Genomic DNA, 18,309 nt, shown 5'->3' with positions numbered 1-18,309 from the left:
ATCGCCTGCCGCTGTCCTAGAGGGTGGACGACAGGATTTTATTCTGGTTAAAACCTCTCCTCCATTAGCATAATGCCCTCCATCTGGCAGTGCCCAGTCAGTGTTTCTGACTGTTCTTTCTAATCACACATTTTTATAAAAAGGAAGAAGAGTCTAGCAATAATCTCTTACTTTGCAAATGAGGGAACAGAAACCACAAGAAACAGGTGATCCACCCAATGTCAGGAAGCTATCAAATTTCACTTCTAAGATGTCATTTGCTGTGAGATGCACTATAAATTTTTTAAGTCTTCTTAAATAGACCACAACACACTAAATAGATGCATCCCAATCTCTGAAATAATAAAATAAAAAATATTAAACTGGGGGCGCCTGGCTGGCTCAGTCAGGTAAGCATCCAACTCTTGATTTTGGCTCAGGTCATGAGCTCAGGGTGGTGAGCTGGAGCCCCACATCTGGCTCTGTGCTGAGTGTGGAGCCTGCTTAGGGTTCTCTCTCTCCCTCTCCTTCTGCCCCTCCCCCCTAAAATATATATATGTACGTGTGTGTGTGTGTGTGTGTGTGTGTATGTGTGTATTTCAGAGCCAAAGAAATAAAGTATTTAGCTTTAGGATTGAGATTACAAGCCAAGTTTCTGGACTTCTAGGTCCGGAATATTTCTTCTAGATCAACCTGCAATGCATTTTTTTCCTCCTTCATAAGATAGAAGCATACTATATTCTAAGGGTAATAAATCTATTATTAGCAATATGTGACGCTTATACAGCAACTTCACTAAGCAATACTAATATTAGTTGTTATGCAGGGTTTTATCAGGAATTTGAGGGGTTTTTGACCACCACAATGAGAGAGTATTAATTTTATTTCATAAACAAATTATAATATTGACCAATATAACCATATCTGTATATGTGGCTTAGTCAAGGCCACTTACAAATGATTAGGTCTGATTTTAGGAAATCATATTAGTTTTCCTGTCAGTAGAGAACCTAAACTAACACTAGTCTCAGTCCCAGGTTTTTTTTGGAAGTCTGAAAAGTCCATCAGTTTTATAAGTATTGATTATGGCCTTTGAATAGGATATTTCATTTAATTATGAGTAGAGTATGACCAGGCAACTTATAGAATTTTACTTGAATAGGACATTAGGAGAAAATACAGATGTACCCAAATGTTTCTGTTATTTTTCCTAATGTACTGTCATGGAGACTTAATACCTAGTTAAAATATATGCCATTGTATTATACACAGGTTTTTTAAAGGTAATTCAGCCAAAATGGAATTATATATAAGAGAAATAATTCAGGGGCACCTGGGTGGCTCAGTCTTTAAGCGTCTGCCTTCGGCTCAGGGCGTGATCCCAGAGTCCTGGGATCGAGCCCCACATTGGGTTCCTCCGCTAGGAGCCTGTTTCTTCCTCTCCCACTCCCCCTGCTTGTGTTCCCTCTCTCGCTGGCTGTCTCTCTCTTAAAAAAAAAAAAAAAAAGCAATGATGATGAAATGATGCTATCAACAAGTAATGAATAAATTGGAAAGGATGTAGAAAAGAGAGATAGGAAAAGAGTTTTGAGACCCTATTATCAATATAGATAAGAAATGATCAGACCTCAGTCTCAGACAGTAGAGGTATGGATGAGGAGAAAAGAGTTGATAGCAAGGACAGAGAGATGATAAGAACAGACCAAAGAAGACAATACCAAGCGTGGAAGACAAAGTAATAGAGCTACAGACTCCTTCCAGGTTTCCTGCCAGGCGCCTGGCGGCATGGTGGAGCTACACCCCCACGGAAGGCAGCTGGAGGGGCTGCACGTGAACACATTCCATGCTGAATGCCTACGAAACACCCAGAGTAAGAGCTGCACAGACAATTGAAAATGTGACTCTGGGGCCCAGCAGGAAGGTCTGGACTGGGGAGGCAGATTGGAGAATTGTTAACATAAGAAAGAGAAGGCTAAGGACTGAGCTTAGAAAAATGAAGACTTTAATATTTAGGAGTAAACAGAGAAAGTGAAACCCCAAAAACAATTGAGAAAGAATGCTAAGGTGGCTGGGAGGGGAATAAGGAGAAAGAGGACTCTCAAAACCAAAGGAGTGGCATGCAAAAGAGAAAATAAGTAAGAGGATGGCAGTAAGGATGTGGCAATTAGGGCGTTGTTGGTCATTTTTCCAGTGGAGTTCCAGGGGCATATTGGGGGTTTTCCCAAGTGAACGGAAGTGAGGAAGTTGAGAGGGAGGGAAGAAGAGTGAAGGGATGTGTGTGTGTGTGTGTGTGTGTGTGTGTGTGTGTTTGTGTTTGACGGAGAGGCAGAGACTGGCCTATGGAGTAATTTTATTATAAAAAAGATAGAGATAGGATAGTAGCAAGAAGGACATGAACTAAGAGAAAGTTAGAGGATTTTTTTTAGATGGGAGAGTCTGAAGCCTATTTACTAGGGAGGGAGTCAGAAATTTTGTCAGGAAAGGAAATATTGGCACAATCAGTGAAGCAAGGTTCATGTTTTGGAAGAGGCAGAAGGGAATGGGTCTCAGAGCACAGGTGGGAGACTAAAACGTTCACATCAAAATTGAGGATAGAGCCTAGGGTCACGTTTTAGGATGAAGGGACACAAGGGACACATCCAATTCCAGTATCAAGTCAGAACCTGCCCAGGGCTCTCGTTTTTTAAAAAAATTGCCCCATTTCAGAAGTGGCCTTCTCCAGACGGGTCTGAGTGAAGTAAGAATGAGTAAATACTGCAGGGAAAGGAGGGTGAGACATAGGAGAGCCAGCAAGGGTGAAAATGAGATGGAGACCTTGGAGCAACTGTGTGATAATGACAGGAGAGGAGAAATGAGGCAGGTGGCATGGGGACCAGGGAGAGGGTCTCACTAAATGAGAAGGTGGACAAAGAGAGGGTGGGACAGCCAGCAGTCAGCCTGCTGTGTTTGCTTCCTGTCATTTACATCAATAAGGTGTGCATTTCCTCAATGGAAATGAGGGGCCGGCATCCTAGCATCGGACTGCATGTCCCAATGATAACAAAGGCAAAGAGAAGACTCCCAGCTTCCCACTTCCTCCACCGCATGTCTCCACCTGGTGCAGAGCTACCCACAGGGACCCCTCCCGTACTAGCTTGACTCTGTCCTTCACTGGCTTATTGTAAAATCAGTCTGCCTAGAAATCCCATAGCCTCCTTTCCACCAAGAGGACTCTATCTCTGCTGCCAGTTATCTAAGTTACTTGCAATCAGGGAACGAATTTTCATAATACAAAAAGAAGCTTTATGGAAAGGGTAGACAGGGCCTCTTTCTTTTCTACTCTCTCAGTTGGAAAAAAAAAATCTAGACTATTGTTACAAGAAACCAGTTCCAGTGAATAAACCAACTGTGTGCTGACATGACTTTATTATTGTATTTAGAATGACAAAAAGTTATTTCATGCAGGAAATTAATATGCTTATCTGCTTAACAGACCACTACTGGATATAACCAGTTGGTCTCACTAAATGATGTTTACTTGATTTTACTGCCCCATTCCCATTTATATCTTGGAAGTCTTAACCTAACTGGCTAAACCCAGAAAGAATAAAGGAACATGAGTGCCAACATTATTAGTCCCATAAATGATAAGGATTTTGGGGTGCCAGGGTGGCTCAGTTGTTGAGCGTCTGCTTTTAGCTCAGGTCATGATCCCAGCGTTCTGAGATCCAGCCCCATATCGGGCTTGTTCCTCAGCGGGAAGCCTGCTTCTCCCTCTCCTAGTCCCCCTGCTGTGTTCCCTCTCTCACTGTGTCTCTTCCTGTCAAATAAATAAAATCTTTAAAAAAAAAAAAGGATTTTTTTTAAACAGTGTAATTGATGCCTTTCATTGAAGAACAATTTTAGATTTCTTTTTTAGCCTAACATTTGGTATAACACTCATTGGTCACTAAGTATTTATTGAGCATCTACTGTGTGGAAGGTGAAGCACATTTTTAAGTCATGAGTTGGGCACAAAATTTAATTAGACACAGATCATGTTCTCAAGGAATTTAAACCCATTAGGAGAGTTGAGCTATATACATAAATTATTAACAATGTAAAATGTAACAAATTCCAAAGCAAGTATAAATTATCCGGAGATTTCAGGAGAGGAACAGAGTAGAATGGATGTGCCTGTTTAGCTTCCCAACACTGGCCCGAAAGAGCAACAGAGCAGGGGGTTACCAGGGAGTCAGGAATTTAGTAGAACCTGGGAGGCCCGTCTGCTCTCTGTATCTCCCCACACACCTGTGCACAGATGTTTAGTGTACCTCGAGTCCACGCCACAATAAGATAAAGTACTGAACATGGAAGTCCTCCTTGGAGATGGAAACCCTTTGGCTTAGATTTCACACAAAAGTGTAAATAACTAGATTTTTCTCTAAGAACAGATTTCGACAGAAGAGGAAGAAGGCAGGCCAGAACTAGATGCCGTAAAGAGGGATAGAGGCAACAGAGAAAGGAAAGAGAGACACAGTAAGGGAAGTGGGACTTCTGGGATGGTGTGTTTTACTGTATTGCCCAGGGCAGGCTCGGAGAAAATCTGAGAATTGAAAAGTTTGGATCGATTCACTTTCCATGTGTGGGTACTGTAATTATACTTTTAGATAAAGGTGGGTATAGAAGTACGCTTTCGTATTTATGTGTGTGTATACGTTGTTTATACATATGACAGAGATAACTGTGACTATCCGTGCATATACGTTTGTTCAGACTAAAATCTATCAAGAACATTCGTTGTTTAAAATTCAGTCTTGCCCTGGTGCTTCTGCAGAGAGAGCCAGAGTGAGAAGGTCTAGAGATGAGGGCTATCCAGGAAGCTCAAGTCCATTGCAAGCTTCGCTATCTCACAGGCACCCAAGGAGACCTAGCTGAGGCTTGTTCCCGCTACGTGCCTCTTGGTGCTCTAAATCCAAGCTAGGATGTACTTTTCTTACGCCCTCCCTTCCACAGCTCCTAGAATGCTCCATCTGTCATCATCTGTTAACATCGCTCGTCTCTCAGCGCCGTCTAACTTCCTGTGTCGTGATACCGGAGGCAATGCTGTTCCTCATTCTGTGTCATAAAGCCTTGGAGGTCCCTCAGGCACCTCCACTTTACCTGGTGCAAACCAAGCTCATTATTTTCCTTCACAATACTGCCTCCCTGCCTCCTCTAGTCTCCATCTCAGCAGATGGTGTTTCAGTTCACTCCAAATCCAAGTTACAAACCCAGCTGGCTAACCTCTCCCTAACCTCCAACCCATCCAGTCACTAAATCCTGTTCATTCTACCCCGGAAATGGCTTCCGGTCCACACCTGCTTTCGTTCTGACCGCCCCGCCTTAGTTCGGAGCCGCGTCCTCCCTCACCCGGACTCTTGCAAGACCTCACAGCTCACCCCCAGTCTCCTGTCCTCCTCCTACTCCCCCTTTGCACTGCAACAGGGTCATTCCTCCCACACACCGCACATGACCATGTGACCCCGGCTTTAGAAACTCCTCTGCTTTCCCCTGGCGGCCTGGCCGCCACAAGAAGTTCAAGCTCCTTCGCTCGCCCCGTGAGACAGGTATAATTAGTCCGCAGGAGTCTGTCCAGCTGTAACATTCACCATCCTGCCACACACACCTTACGTTCCAGCGAGACCGAACTTTTCCTAATATCATGAAATGTCATGCCTTTTGGAACCCCCTTTTGCCCACATGTTCCCTCTGCTTGGAAATACCCTTCCCCTTACTCTTGTCATCAGAAACTCCTACTTAAAACTCAGCTCAATGCCACCTCTTCTGTAAAGGCTTCCTTGACTCTGAAATTAACTGCAACATCTCGTACTTCACCCACAGCTGTGCTAAGTTCTTACTAATTCCTGTATGCATCCATCTTCCTGAGAGGCCCTGGACTTCTCCTGGGCAGGACCTGTGTCACAAGAGCCGCCCCCCAGGACAGCAGTAAATGATCAGTACGTAGTATGCAATGCATTGATTATAGGGAGCGCTCAGAGTTTCAGTGCCACTTGCTAGATGAAACCTGAGTTTGCTCTTGTCTAGGAAATCTTCAGGAAGGGACGGATTGAGTAGGAGAGGGACAGAGCGCTAAGTCTCACAAGCGGGCAAGGCCCCAGGAACGCTCCATGCTCAGGAGGAGATAAACTGTGTACTTTATTGTCTGTAATTTACTTTTAAATGCTCAGTGAAGACCAGGATTGGCAAACCCCTAGGGGCAAATCCAAGCTTTCATCTGTTTTTAGAAACAAGTTTTATCTGAATGTAGCCATGTTTGTTCAGGTAAGTGTTGGCTGTGGCTGCTTTTGTACTTCAAAGGCAGAGCTGAGTAATTGCAACAGAGATCAAATGACCTGCAAAACCAAAAAAAAAAAAAAAAAGTACTATGTGGCCCTTTACTTTGCTGATCCCCTGATATAGACCAGGTGGTATACATGTGTATGTGAATTTCAATCTACAATCCAGGGGCACTCTGTTGCTCTAATTGGAATTACCCATCTTGGAGTCAGTCAGTATTTCATCAAATAAAAATGTATTAGAGACTTTAGTGCCCTTTTTTGAACAGAATATAAAAATCCAGTGACTCTTACAGTCTATCCCCTTAGGAATGGCAACCTAGGCCTGATTCCTGAATGGTCCTGGGTCCAACTACTGATCTGGAGGTTTCTTAGGGCCTTAGTCCAACTGGGCGGTTAACTGAATCCTGATGCTAGAATATTGTTGTACTTGCTCATAATGAATCTTTCATGTTCTTTCATAAAAGGACAGCACAGGGACTTCACTGACCTTGCAGAATAAGGGCATGTCTCCTGTGTGCCTGCTTGCCACAGGATGTCCATATGTGTAGTAGGGATCAATCTAGACCCGCTTGTGCTGTAACTTGGTGGGAAAGTGACCACAGCACTCCCTTACCGGTAATTATGGGAGGCTTTCCAATTTTCACCCAGAAGAACCTAAAAGTTGTTGCCCTCGATCTGAGGTCAGTGCCCAGAAGCTTGCTTTGAGGACAGTCACATTCGTCTCAATCCCTTGGAGAGGCAGTTCCCTCTCATGTGTTTGAGAAGCTCTGAAACAGAGCATCCACCTTGTACCATACACAGGCATGGCCTCCCACCCGGTCTCCACTCTGAGCACAGGAGGTGGAAGCCAAAGGAGCAAGAACACGGCTCAGAACATGGAAAATGGCAGGTCGAGCAGGTGCACACTTTGAAGAAACTTGAGAGGGTGCAAAGTGGGGAGCGTCTACCCAGATGGTTGAGGGGCAGTTGTGACCTGATATGAAAGGATCTGCAGAGCATGGAAAGTGGGTGATTCAAGCAGTTTGTGTTAATCTGGTCTAGTGTACATAATTCCTTTGGTGGCAGCTGGGCCATACTATTAAAATATTATTTGCAATGTTCAATAAATAATTACTTATAAAGTATGGGAATATTGAAAAATCTCATATTCATGCTCACAAGTCCCAGAGCTATTTCAGAACTAGAAATCTGAAGACAAAAGTACTACTATTTATAGCCACGGACTTGAAAATACACTTGTCTCAGTTGGTTCTTGACAGTGCAAGGCAAGCTGGTCTTTGACATAAGACAGAAGACACAATTTTAAGCTCACAAATTAAGCAAGACAGTTACTTACAGACTCTGAAATTTCTTTCTGAGGCTCTGGAGTGGATTCGCCAAGTTCTTCCCCTGATATCCCAATTCCAGGTTGAAGTGATGGTGAACCCAAAACTTGAATGAGGTAGGAATCAAAATCCTCACACTTTTTTTTAAACAATTTTTGCTTCAGGGTGTCTTTTAAAAGAAAAGTAGAAAAGGGGGATAGTAGGGGCAAAACCCATTTAAAGAGATCTTCCATACTCTCCTTAAAATAAATAGACACTTTCCCATTACTTGAAGTCAGCTACTCGGTGAACTAAGTTTTAAAGAATTTGAGCATCGTCCAGAAGAGGCCATCTAAAATAATTCAGTTTAATTTAATAATGTACAACAGCCTATGGAGGCAAAAGAATCACTTAAATCCTTGCTATCCACAGTGTAGGTTGACTGAACTGCTCTGTGGAAGGGGCGGGTCCCACCCACGAGGAGTATAATGGGTAGTAGTTACCTCTGGTTCCAGAGATAGCAAAAGGCCAGCCAGTCCAAAAATATATCCCTCATTAGCTGGGATGAATTACTAACTCCTTTGGTTAAAAGATGATAAAGCTCTTTAATTATTAAAGTATAATGTCTCTGAAATATGTAATATTTCCGGCCATTCTAACACAGTTAACAGCCCAGTGAAATAGACCCTGTCTGAGAAGTCCACCAGTCATCCTGCAGGGTGTTCAGGAAATGAAACCCCAGATAAGAAAGGCCTGGAGAGAGGGAAATAGAAAGTGGGAAGGTTCTGGGCAGGGCATGCTACCCTTCAGGGGAGTTGGGCTGCCAGCCAGAGCAGGCGGGGAGCAGCACGAGGGCAAGGAGAGGCTGTGCTAGGCCACGTCAGCCCCTGCTCCTGGAGGCATGGACAAGGAATGATGGAGCCAACCGGAAGCCTGTAATCACAAGAAGCATCGTTTCACCTACTTCACAAGCTCACTGGGAGTGGCGCCTGCCACAATGAGTTCCCAGTTGCCAAAGAATTGGAACCTGTGTCACTGCGAAGCAATCCTGACCACACTGTAATCGCAGATAAGTCAGGGTCTTAGAATGCCTCCCTGGGAAACATCAGCCCATGTGACAGGGCAAAGTAGCAAAGGGAAACCCACCAGATGGGTGCTGACTATAGGACGAATATTCACAATGTGGAACTGGATAAACTCTCCACATCAACCAGCTTACTCTTCATCAGCCTCCTAGTTTGTAAGAGCAGCGAATGGAGAACAGAACAGAGACGAGAATTTTCCCTGTTACTTGTGTTTCTCCTCTCTTTAGGTCACCATAACTTTTTTTCATTCATTATGTACTTCTTAATTCGCTTTGATTCTGTGGTTCTTTTTTGCCTTGCTGCTGGCTTCCTGTATCTCTTATGCAGGTTAGGTCACTTTTTGAACATTAACGAGGCTTAGCAATACCCCAGATCCTACTCGTTCTTTTCAACCATGTCCTTGAGCATAGATAGCCCCGTTAATCAACTCCAAGGCCAACTCAGCACTTACTCCAAACAAATAAAGACACGAGATCGTACCCTCTAAACTGGATGGACGCTAAATGGTTTTGCCTTCGGAGTTTATGTGTTCAATCTAGTGCTGGCGTAAGCCTCATTAGCCACCTCCTGATTGCTGTTTTTGGTCAGGATAATCCAGTGAGGCAGTACTTGGAAGAACCACAGAAATTTCTTTCCCCTGGCGCTGAGTCTTACCTTGCAGGGTAATGAAGTCATCGAACTGATAAACGTGCTCACTGTCTGGGTCAGTAGCAATGAGATTCATTTCTTTGTGGAACACTTCGAAGTTGGGGTCATTTTTCTTCACTACCCCAATCACAAATATTTCCACATTGATGTCACTGGCTTTCTTCACCACTTCCGTCAGATTCTTTTCATCTCGGGTATCAGTCTGCCCATCAGTGATGACCAAGGCCACCTTCTTTACGCCTGGCCTTGCGGCTTCAAACATGTGGTTGGCTTCGTGGAGGGCTGAGGCCGTGTAGGTGCCTTCCCCCAGATACTGCATGCTGTCCACAGCCAGCTTGAAGTCGTCCTTGGTGGAGAACTGAGTCAGATGGGCCACCTTCTCCACCTTATGGCTGTAGTTGATTATGCCTACGCGGGCCGTAGCGAGGTCCAGAGCAACCTGGTCGGACAGAGTCTTCACAAGACTTTTGATGATCTCAAAGTTCTCTAGCCCCACACTTTCGGAGCTGTCAATCACAAAAAGCAGCTCTAGAGGAGTCTCTTTGCATTTGGGCCCACACCCTAAAAGAGGAATGTTGAGATAGAAACATTGCACGAATGAAAATCAGAACGTCACTGACTGGCGTCAGATCGGTATGTGAGAAGGGCAGCGAGCCACCAGGGACCTGGGTTGTTACCTTCCCTTTCTGGGAGTGTGAACAGCTAACAGCTGTCCTCCTTCTGGTTTCTGTATCTGACTTTTAAAAAAACAATATATTGCAAAAACAACCCCCCCATACACACAAACCACCAAAACACTGTAGAAGATAAAATAATGAACACCTATGGGCCAGTTTCTCAGATTAAAAAATATATTTTTACAAGTCAGCAACCCTGTGTGCACCTTCCTGATTACATTCCTCTCCCCTCCCTAAAAGATAACGCTAGCCTCCTTTTGCTCTTTGTCCTTTCCACGTTTGTATTTAATCTGAATCTGAAAGCTACTCTTCTAGTCTTACACCCTATCCTTATATGAAAATTGATATTTGCTCATTAGCATGACCACTGGGTAAAGTGATGGACTGAAAATAGTTAATTGTGGGGGAAGGATTAGGACCTGTAACTGTACAGAACAGCCGTCCCAAACTCTAGTTTGTGTCCCCAGTCGCTCACAATGACGACAAAGGTGGCTCAGTGAGGCCAGCAGTCCGTCCGTCCGTACCATGCCACCTCTTCAGGAGAATGATCTCAGAATGCTGGTTAATCAGCAGCTTCCGTTTAGGGTTTACCATTCAAAGCCGTCATTAGCGTTACCAGGAAGTGAGACCTATCAGGGCTCCACTGGTTTATTCAGTCCTCATGTTGCCCAACATCCCTGCCACAAAAATTCATGAGGAAACTTGGTGCTATTTTTCCCGGGCGTCTAGAACTCAGAAGCCACATCTAAACTGGCCTGTCACCGTACAGAGTCCCAGATGGGGTCTTAACGTCCAGAGGTCTTTTGGGGGACAAGCCAGTTCAGGGGTTCCTGTATGGAAGAACGATGACATTTCTGCCTCTGTCCATTTTAAACACACACGTTTCTCTTATCTCCATTATTCTATTAATCTCTTGCCTTTTGGCTAATCTCTTTCCTTCCTCTTTCTGCTAACTCTATTTTAAGTCTAACGTATTTAGCCATAGAAGCATTTAGATAGAGCTATGAAGCACGATGACCTCCTGACTGTGTCCTCCTGCCTTTGAAATGAAATACACTCTAGAAATCGTGCTCAAAACTCAATTCAGAAAGACTTCCTGCTTTGGGAAAAACACAGACATTATAATCACCAGCCAGGTTGGATTCAAATGCCAGTTAGGCCCCTGTGGTCATATTTCCTTTGTTGTTTTTTTCCTTTCCAAGCTCAGGTAAATGTCACTGAATACAAACGAGCTCTGTGCTCACAAAAGGCCTGGCTGCCCACAGACTCCAGGGCCAGTATCTTCACTCCTCTTAACCACCCTGGGAAGATGATTTCTTTTTTTAAATCCAGATTCCCACAGACCCTCTGTCTGCATCTTTCAGGTTCCCACTGACTTTCCAAATGAGCTTCAAACTTTCCCATGAGCTCTACCCCATATATCTCCGGGGAGACCACATTTATCTGGACCAGCAGTGCCTGTGGTACTTTGAAGGGATTGTTCTTTTCTTGGTGGTCAAATCTTACCACATATTTCAAAAATAATTTTGATAATTTCTTCTCTCTGGAAGACAAAAGGAAAATGTATTAATTATATGACCATAATATTTTTTCCTATCATCATAAGAGCTATGTCTTATTATAGTCAGTATGGAGCCATTTGCTTTTATTCTGTGGCTGAAGAAAATAAATGTCACAGAGGTTAAAAGGTGGCTAGAATCTAGCATGACTGAAGTGTGTTTGAGTTGTGAAGTGTCAGAGCTCAGACTTTCAGAGTTCAAATCGGGGCTCCAGCATTTATCAGCTGTGTGACCTTGGGCATTAGGTGGCCTCACAGTGTCTGTGTCTCAGGGCTGTGGTGCAGGTCAAATGAGGCTACGACACAGGACTTTTAGGATAGGGTCCAACTCCATAAAGAACTATTTACAAAGGTGTGGGCGACGCATGCCGTCAGTCACACAGTTTAACCCACACGTGCTAAGCAACCAATACAAGTACCAGGGCCAAAAGAGAATTCGTTCTATGCTGTATTCCCTCCTTTTCTCTACCACCATCCAATTGTGCAAGTACCCTCCCCAGGTTCCTGATACTCTCACTTTGGCACATCTGTGAAATGTCCCCGTGTTCCTGAATGTTCCTTCCTGGTCCTGCTGCCATCAACATCAGCAGTAGAGCCTGGGATGAGGTAGGGTAATGTGCCAACGCCCTGCCCTGAGTAGTCCATTTACAAATAACCGGGATGGGATGACAGGAAATGGAATTCTGTATTTGCCCAAGACAGGAAGCTGACCGGAATGATGAACTTAATAGAAGCCCAGAAAACCTCAACAGGAAGGAGGCAAAACTAAGAAGATAAAATTGAACAGTTGCAAAAGTAAAGTTTGAAAGAAAAAAAATCCACAATGACAGAATTGGGGTAAAGATGACATCGCTGGTGATAGGACTTAACAGAAGCATGTACGGAAAATATTCAGGGCATTTTAATTTAATTATGTTTTTGGTAAATTGAGTAAAAGCCAGTGATTCCAAGTGGCTTTTTAAAAAGAACTCCCAATACAATATTAATACAATTATATAAAATGAGGTAGTCAATAGTCATCTTTGGGGGGGCGCTTGTCATGTTTTTCCACATTTAGAGAGGCATTTAATAAATCTGAAAGTAGGATGTGTCTAGAAAGGGAAAATGCATATATTTTTACATTTTGTTTTTAGAAAGGGGAAATATATTTATATATTTATGTTTAATTTTTTGCAAATGGAGAAAATACTAAACACCAAGTTTATGATTATAGTTTTTCACTTAACATTGTATCATACTTAATTTCCCATATTATTAAGTATTCTGAAAAACTTGATTACTAAAGTCAGATGCATGGCCATTTTAAGGCTCCTGATGCATTTGCCAAAGTGACCTTCAGAAAGGTTGTAACCAACACCTGTAACAGCAGTGTATAAGAAAACCTGTTTTATTTTAGACACACAATACTGGTTATTATTATTATATAATCTTTGCCATTAGATAGAACAAGATATCACATTGTTTTAAATTATACTTATGCAATTCTTAGGCTAAATTTCATTTCATACGCATGTTTCCAAGTCATATTCTCTTGTGCAAATTCTTTGTATGTCCTTTGTCCATTTTTTCTATTAAGATGTTTATCTTTCACTGACTTGTAAGAATAATTTATATATCAAAGTTGCATTTAAATTCTTTTTAATGTGCTTTTTATGGTCTAGCCAGGTCTAAAATGCTTTAAGTACTCACATATATCAATCTCTCCTCCTCTTCTTTGCTTTTACTTGACTAAAGTAGTTTTATTTTTTCCACTCAAGTTGCTCAACAAATACTTTGGCTGTTTTTGCCAATGATGAAGGCATCGCCTTTATACCTATCAAAAGATTCCTAGTCTAGTGAGCAGTAGACGAATAAATACTTTTGTATGTGCTCCACGAATGGATTGGAGCCAAGGAACCACACCTGTCTGCTCGGAATTCCAGGGGTGGGAGAGTGAGGGTGGGGCGCGGTCCAAGAAGGTGGCTTATGAGCAGGTTACAGAGGAAAGAGGGGGGATGGGAGGAGCATTCCAGGCAGGGGACAAAGTACACACACAGTGCCTTACAGTACTAGAGTAAACTACGACACAGGGTACACGGCAGAGAGAATGACAGGAAATGTGGAAGACAGATGAACTCTAGAAGGTCTTTGCATCATGTTGGAGAGTGTGAACTTTATCCTGGGCGGTGAGAAGATGCATGGTCCCTAAGCAGAGAAGAGATCTGATCACACTTCTATTTTAAAAGGGTGATTGTGGCAGCCCATGGAGGGGTTTGAGGTTCCTAAATATTTCAGGGGGGGGAAGTGACACCAGAAGGTGGTGGTGGCAGTGATGGAGAGGAAGGGCTGGTCTGGAGGGAACTTTCCAAGAGAAAATGAAGGGAGTTGGTGAGTAATTGGAAGGAAGGGTGAGGAAAAAGGAGTCTCAGAGGAGGCCAATGATGTTGGCCCACTCTGAGATGGGGAGGGATGGACCAGAAGCAGGGTGGGAGCAAACGGAGATCACGGGGCTCTGCCTGGGCCTGGCATCGATGGGACGGACATCCAGCTGGGGGTGGCCGGTAGGCAGTAAGACGTAAGGTCTGGTGCTCAAGAGAGCAGGGCAAACAGGAGGCAGATTTACGGAAGGCAGGTGTACAGCTGGCTGTGGAAAACATCGAAGGCAGATGAGATTTCCTAGAGCAGAGCTCTCAGTCTTTTAAACCAGTGTGTCCCCACACCTCCACTGGTTACATATATTCTTTTCCATATTTATAACATAAAGACAGTATGTTTTCATTCTCCATACAACTTTGCTATGATATTAAACTAGCCTTTTCAAATTGCACATCCCCCCTTCCTTTCATGGTTTTCCCTGCCTCAGAGTTGGAAGACCGGGAGAAAGAAGACTGAAGGCAGACACTAAGAAATGCTAACATGTATGGGACAGGTGGAGGAACAGTCTTTTTGAAGCAATTTGGCATGAATTATTATGACATTGAACTCTGTCTATAGTATTTGCGTCTTAAAGCAGTAGTTTGCTAGTCTGGAATGAATCTACACCCAACAGCTGTTTGGGGATATATTTGATCAGGGACAGAACGTGGGTGGGGAGAGGAATGAGGCCTTCTAAGAACAGCATTCATGGGGGAGCAGCCTGCCTTTGGTACCAGACAAGTCAACTCCAGCTACAAGGGCTCTGCTACTCGCTAGCAGGACGACTTCAGGCATACCACTCAAACTTTTCTGACTTAGCACGTCTTCATAGAAGTAGAGATAATAGTACCGACCTCATGGAGCTATCGTGTAGACCAACATGGAGTCTTGGGCAAGAGAGGGCTGTGGCCTGAAGTCTGTCCCCTTCTCGTTGCACCCCAACCCTACCATTTCTACACTGCGCAGGCTTGGCCCATCATTCATGGGGAGAAGAGTCCTCACTTCTGAGCTCTGTCCAGATTCCCTGAAAACACATGCCCCTTGCCCACCTTCTGGGGTGACCCATGCATAGGCCAGTGCTGTCACTTAGGCAGTTTGGGGATCCTGTGTATCCAGCATGTAGAATAGAGGGGGCATGTGCTCAGGGTGCTCACTCTGCTTGGCCCTGAGGGCTCCTTACCCGGGAGAAGGGGTGTGGCAGAAGGAGCGCTACAGGTCCTGTGCGGGCTCTAAAACAGGAGCCCTCAGGCCCCTGCAGTACTAGGTAGGGGGGTACTGAGGTGAAGGAGCCTAACGCAGTACCAGTCACAGACTAGATTCTCACTGAGGCAAAGTCACTCTTCCTTCACTTGTCCTTCCCTGCTAGTCCCTCTTCTAGAACCTAGAAAGCCAAGGTCAGCAGAATGCCAGCCTCATTTCTGAGATCTCTGCCTCTTGGTTAAGAATCTTCTGCTCAAGAGATAAAAGCCTAACTTGGCCCCAAACATCATCATACATCCTTCTGTTTGCTCTGGATCCACGTGTTTACGCCTGTCATAGCATTTGTCAAATGACAGGGGGACATCCTTTGCTTGCCTTTTTTTCTAATGGGCTGTGAGCTCCTTGAGTCCACGGACACAGTCTCTTAATCTCTACTGCTCCCCTGCCTATCTCCGAGCCTGACCCAGAATACACACCCAATAAATGTTGGTGAAACGAGCGAACAAATGAATGGATGAAGGAAGCCACGCCCTTTCCACACACTGGGATAGGAGGGAGGGTATAAACCTATGGGGTCGTTCCTCTGAACATTTTACAGACACTCTCCCTGCTACTTTGGGGGAGGAACTGATGTATATGCAGCTGTTTCATATGCCATAGGCATCTGGGAGTATCTGACTTGTGAGGAAGGACAAAGAGGAAATGGCAAACAGACCATAAAAAAAGTGTGTTCTGTTTGTCGTATGCCCACCTCTCATGTCTTACCTTCACTACCTAAACTCCCACCCCTTACACCTGGATTTGCTTAGCACAGCACATAGGGGCTGCATCCCCAGACCATGACCCACTGAAAAATCAAAAGGAGGAAAAAAGAGAAGCTTCCTATTGCTTCTCTACTCCAAGAGATGTAGTGTCTTCCAACGTGAAAGGAAGAAATAGACTTTGCTATAGAAATTCTAGAACCTTTCTACCCTGTGAGACTTTGAAGAGTCAGCTTTTTATTCGCAACAGTGTAGAGAGCATAAGGGAAAGTTTATTGATGCCTCACAAGTTCTGTTGAATAAGTGAATCAGTACATTCAAGTAATCTCCATTTCGTGATGGCCGTTCTCAGGGCACTTCCTAAAGGAGCTAGTTCAAGGAAACAGAAGCCCCCATTTGGAAATGTGAAGGGTAATGTAAAGTAGAAGTCATTTGGTCGTTTGGCTTCTTTTAAACAGCTCACCTCCTCGTTACCCTGTCTGCCAGGGTCGGGGGGAGTAGTCGCCACCACGAGGCTGGGGAAGGGCTGCCTGGTGTTCTTTCTCCCTCACGCTGAGATCAATTGCCTCATGCATCTAAGTCAACACTGGGCTTGTAGCAGTGCTACCATTAAATAGCAGCTGGCACTCTGTGTCAAAAGAACTCATACTTCTGAAGCTAAAACACGTATGTAATAATTTTGCAAACACAAACCCTCAATTACCCCCTAGGTTGGATACTCACTGTAAGTCCTACGTCTCCCTTTGGTCCTTGTAACCCCTACTTAGTGGAAGAAGAGTAACAGTCAATATAGGTTGGAACTAGTTAATGCATAAAATTACAGTAAGACTTTAAAAATCACTCCTTGCCTGTCTTCCTGGGGATCCGGGCTCCCCAATTTCCCCTTTATCGCCTTTCTTTCCCATAGCTCCTTGTTCTCCATGCTCTCCCTTTAGAATAGAGTGAAAAGAGAAGTTTAGAATGTAAATATTGAAGCCAAATAAGAAAAACTCTAAAATTGGTTCATTTGCCAGTGGAATCTTTTGAAGACCCGTAGTTCTGGTTAATACAAATATACTAGGGGGAAAAGAAATGCAGGGCATTATATTTACATTCCACCCAGGTACCATAATCTAATTCATGATGAACCAGAGAGCTCAAGGTGAGGAGACCTGAGGATATGATCAGAACAGCTCGCTGCCTTCAGGAAGTTCGACTTATAAAATTTTACAGCAGACTTATCTGGTGTCTTCTACGTGGTATGTTGTAAGGATTCACTCTTTTAGCAGCTGGCTTTCAAGGATGAAGAAAGTAAAGTAAGCAGGTTTATAGTTGAAAGGAAATCCATAGGGATTTGCTTCCAAATGGATTTTTCCTCTGAGAGCTATAAGGATGAATGACCAGTAGGAGAGCTCTTCCAAAGTTTATGTTAAACGATGCAGATCCTAAACTTAAGCATCTTTCTAAGGTCCTAACATAACGTACCTTCTGGCCAGGGAGGCCACGGCCTGTCGTGCCCTTTGGCCCTGGAAAGCCTTGAGGTCCTTGCTCACCCTACACAATATGAAAAAGGGATCAGCACATTAATTTCCCAAGATAACTCAGAAAATTCTTTGAGTCAGATATATACTTGCGGTTCCCAAACTGCATTGTAGCATTATCTAAATTTGGGGGGGAAGTGGATATGTCCGATGGGCTCAGTGCTTTGCTAGTAAAAGCTGAGCTTCTGAATCTGGAGTAGAAGTGAAGGAGCTGGTTTACAGAATTTGCTTATTTCTGTGGTATAATTTCTCCCACCTTGGCCAATTTTCAAACTATGAACATTATGTTAACCAGTACACAAATAACAAGCAGCTGTTATTTGAGTTGTGATAATCTTTTTTATAATCTTCTCTACATTTTTCTATATTTTTTTGATACGCTAAAAGCATGTATTTTCTTAATAACGGAGGAAAAGAGGACATAAGAGCATTTCTCCCCAGTGAATGCCAAGGAACTGTGCATACAATTACTATATACTGTTAGTTCCAGCCCTGATCATTGGTACCATGAATCTCTTTATTTAGTGCCTCCTTAATTCAGAAAATAAAAATGTTTTCATTGCAGGACTTGTTTTTAACTGCCCCCCTCACTTACCTTAACTCTTTCTCCTGCTCCCCGACCCCTGCCCCCAAAACCGCGCAGATTTAAAGGGCTTTCATGATGTTGAACAGGAAACAGAAATAATCCCTGTTGTGTATGCAAAGTCATAGTTCTGACGCTGCTTAACTCTAAATCATTGTTAGCAACAAGTCCATGGCAAAGGTTTGTGGGACCACGAGTTACTGAGATTTCATTTGCTTACCTTGAACATCTTTCTCAAAGGTACCCTGACCACACCTACTAGAATCACTGGTATTCTCAATGAAAACCTCAGACAAGGAAA

General features: G+C 43.7%; 1 protein-coding gene across 1 annotated transcript in view; it reads right to left on the bottom strand.

Annotated features, from left to right (window-relative positions):
• Positions 1–18,309, bottom strand: part of COL28A1 (collagen type XXVIII alpha 1 chain) — a 158,183-nt gene that overhangs the window by 8,682 nt on the left and 131,192 nt on the right. Inside the window, exons 28-33 of the mRNA XM_040644248.1 lie at positions 17,370–17,438; positions 16,754–16,834; positions 16,629–16,664; positions 11,499–11,535; positions 9,322–9,876; positions 7,615–7,772 (exon numbers count right to left, since the gene is read on the bottom strand). Of these exons, the coding sequence (XP_040500182.1) occupies positions 7,615–7,772; positions 9,322–9,876; positions 11,499–11,535; positions 16,629–16,664; positions 16,754–16,834; positions 17,370–17,438 (936 nt within the window). The remainder of the gene's footprint in view (positions 1–7,614; positions 7,773–9,321; positions 9,877–11,498; positions 11,536–16,628; positions 16,665–16,753; positions 16,835–17,369; positions 17,439–18,309) is intronic.

Source organism: Ursus maritimus, unplaced genomic scaffold, assembly GCF_017311325.1.
Source record: "Ursus maritimus isolate PB19 unplaced genomic scaffold, ASM1731132v1 scaffold_3, whole genome shotgun sequence".
Lineage (NCBI taxonomy): Eukaryota > Metazoa > Chordata > Mammalia > Carnivora > Ursidae > Ursus > Ursus maritimus.
Note: the sequence above shows the minus strand (reverse complement) of the source record. Positions and strands in the feature narration are given on the sequence as shown.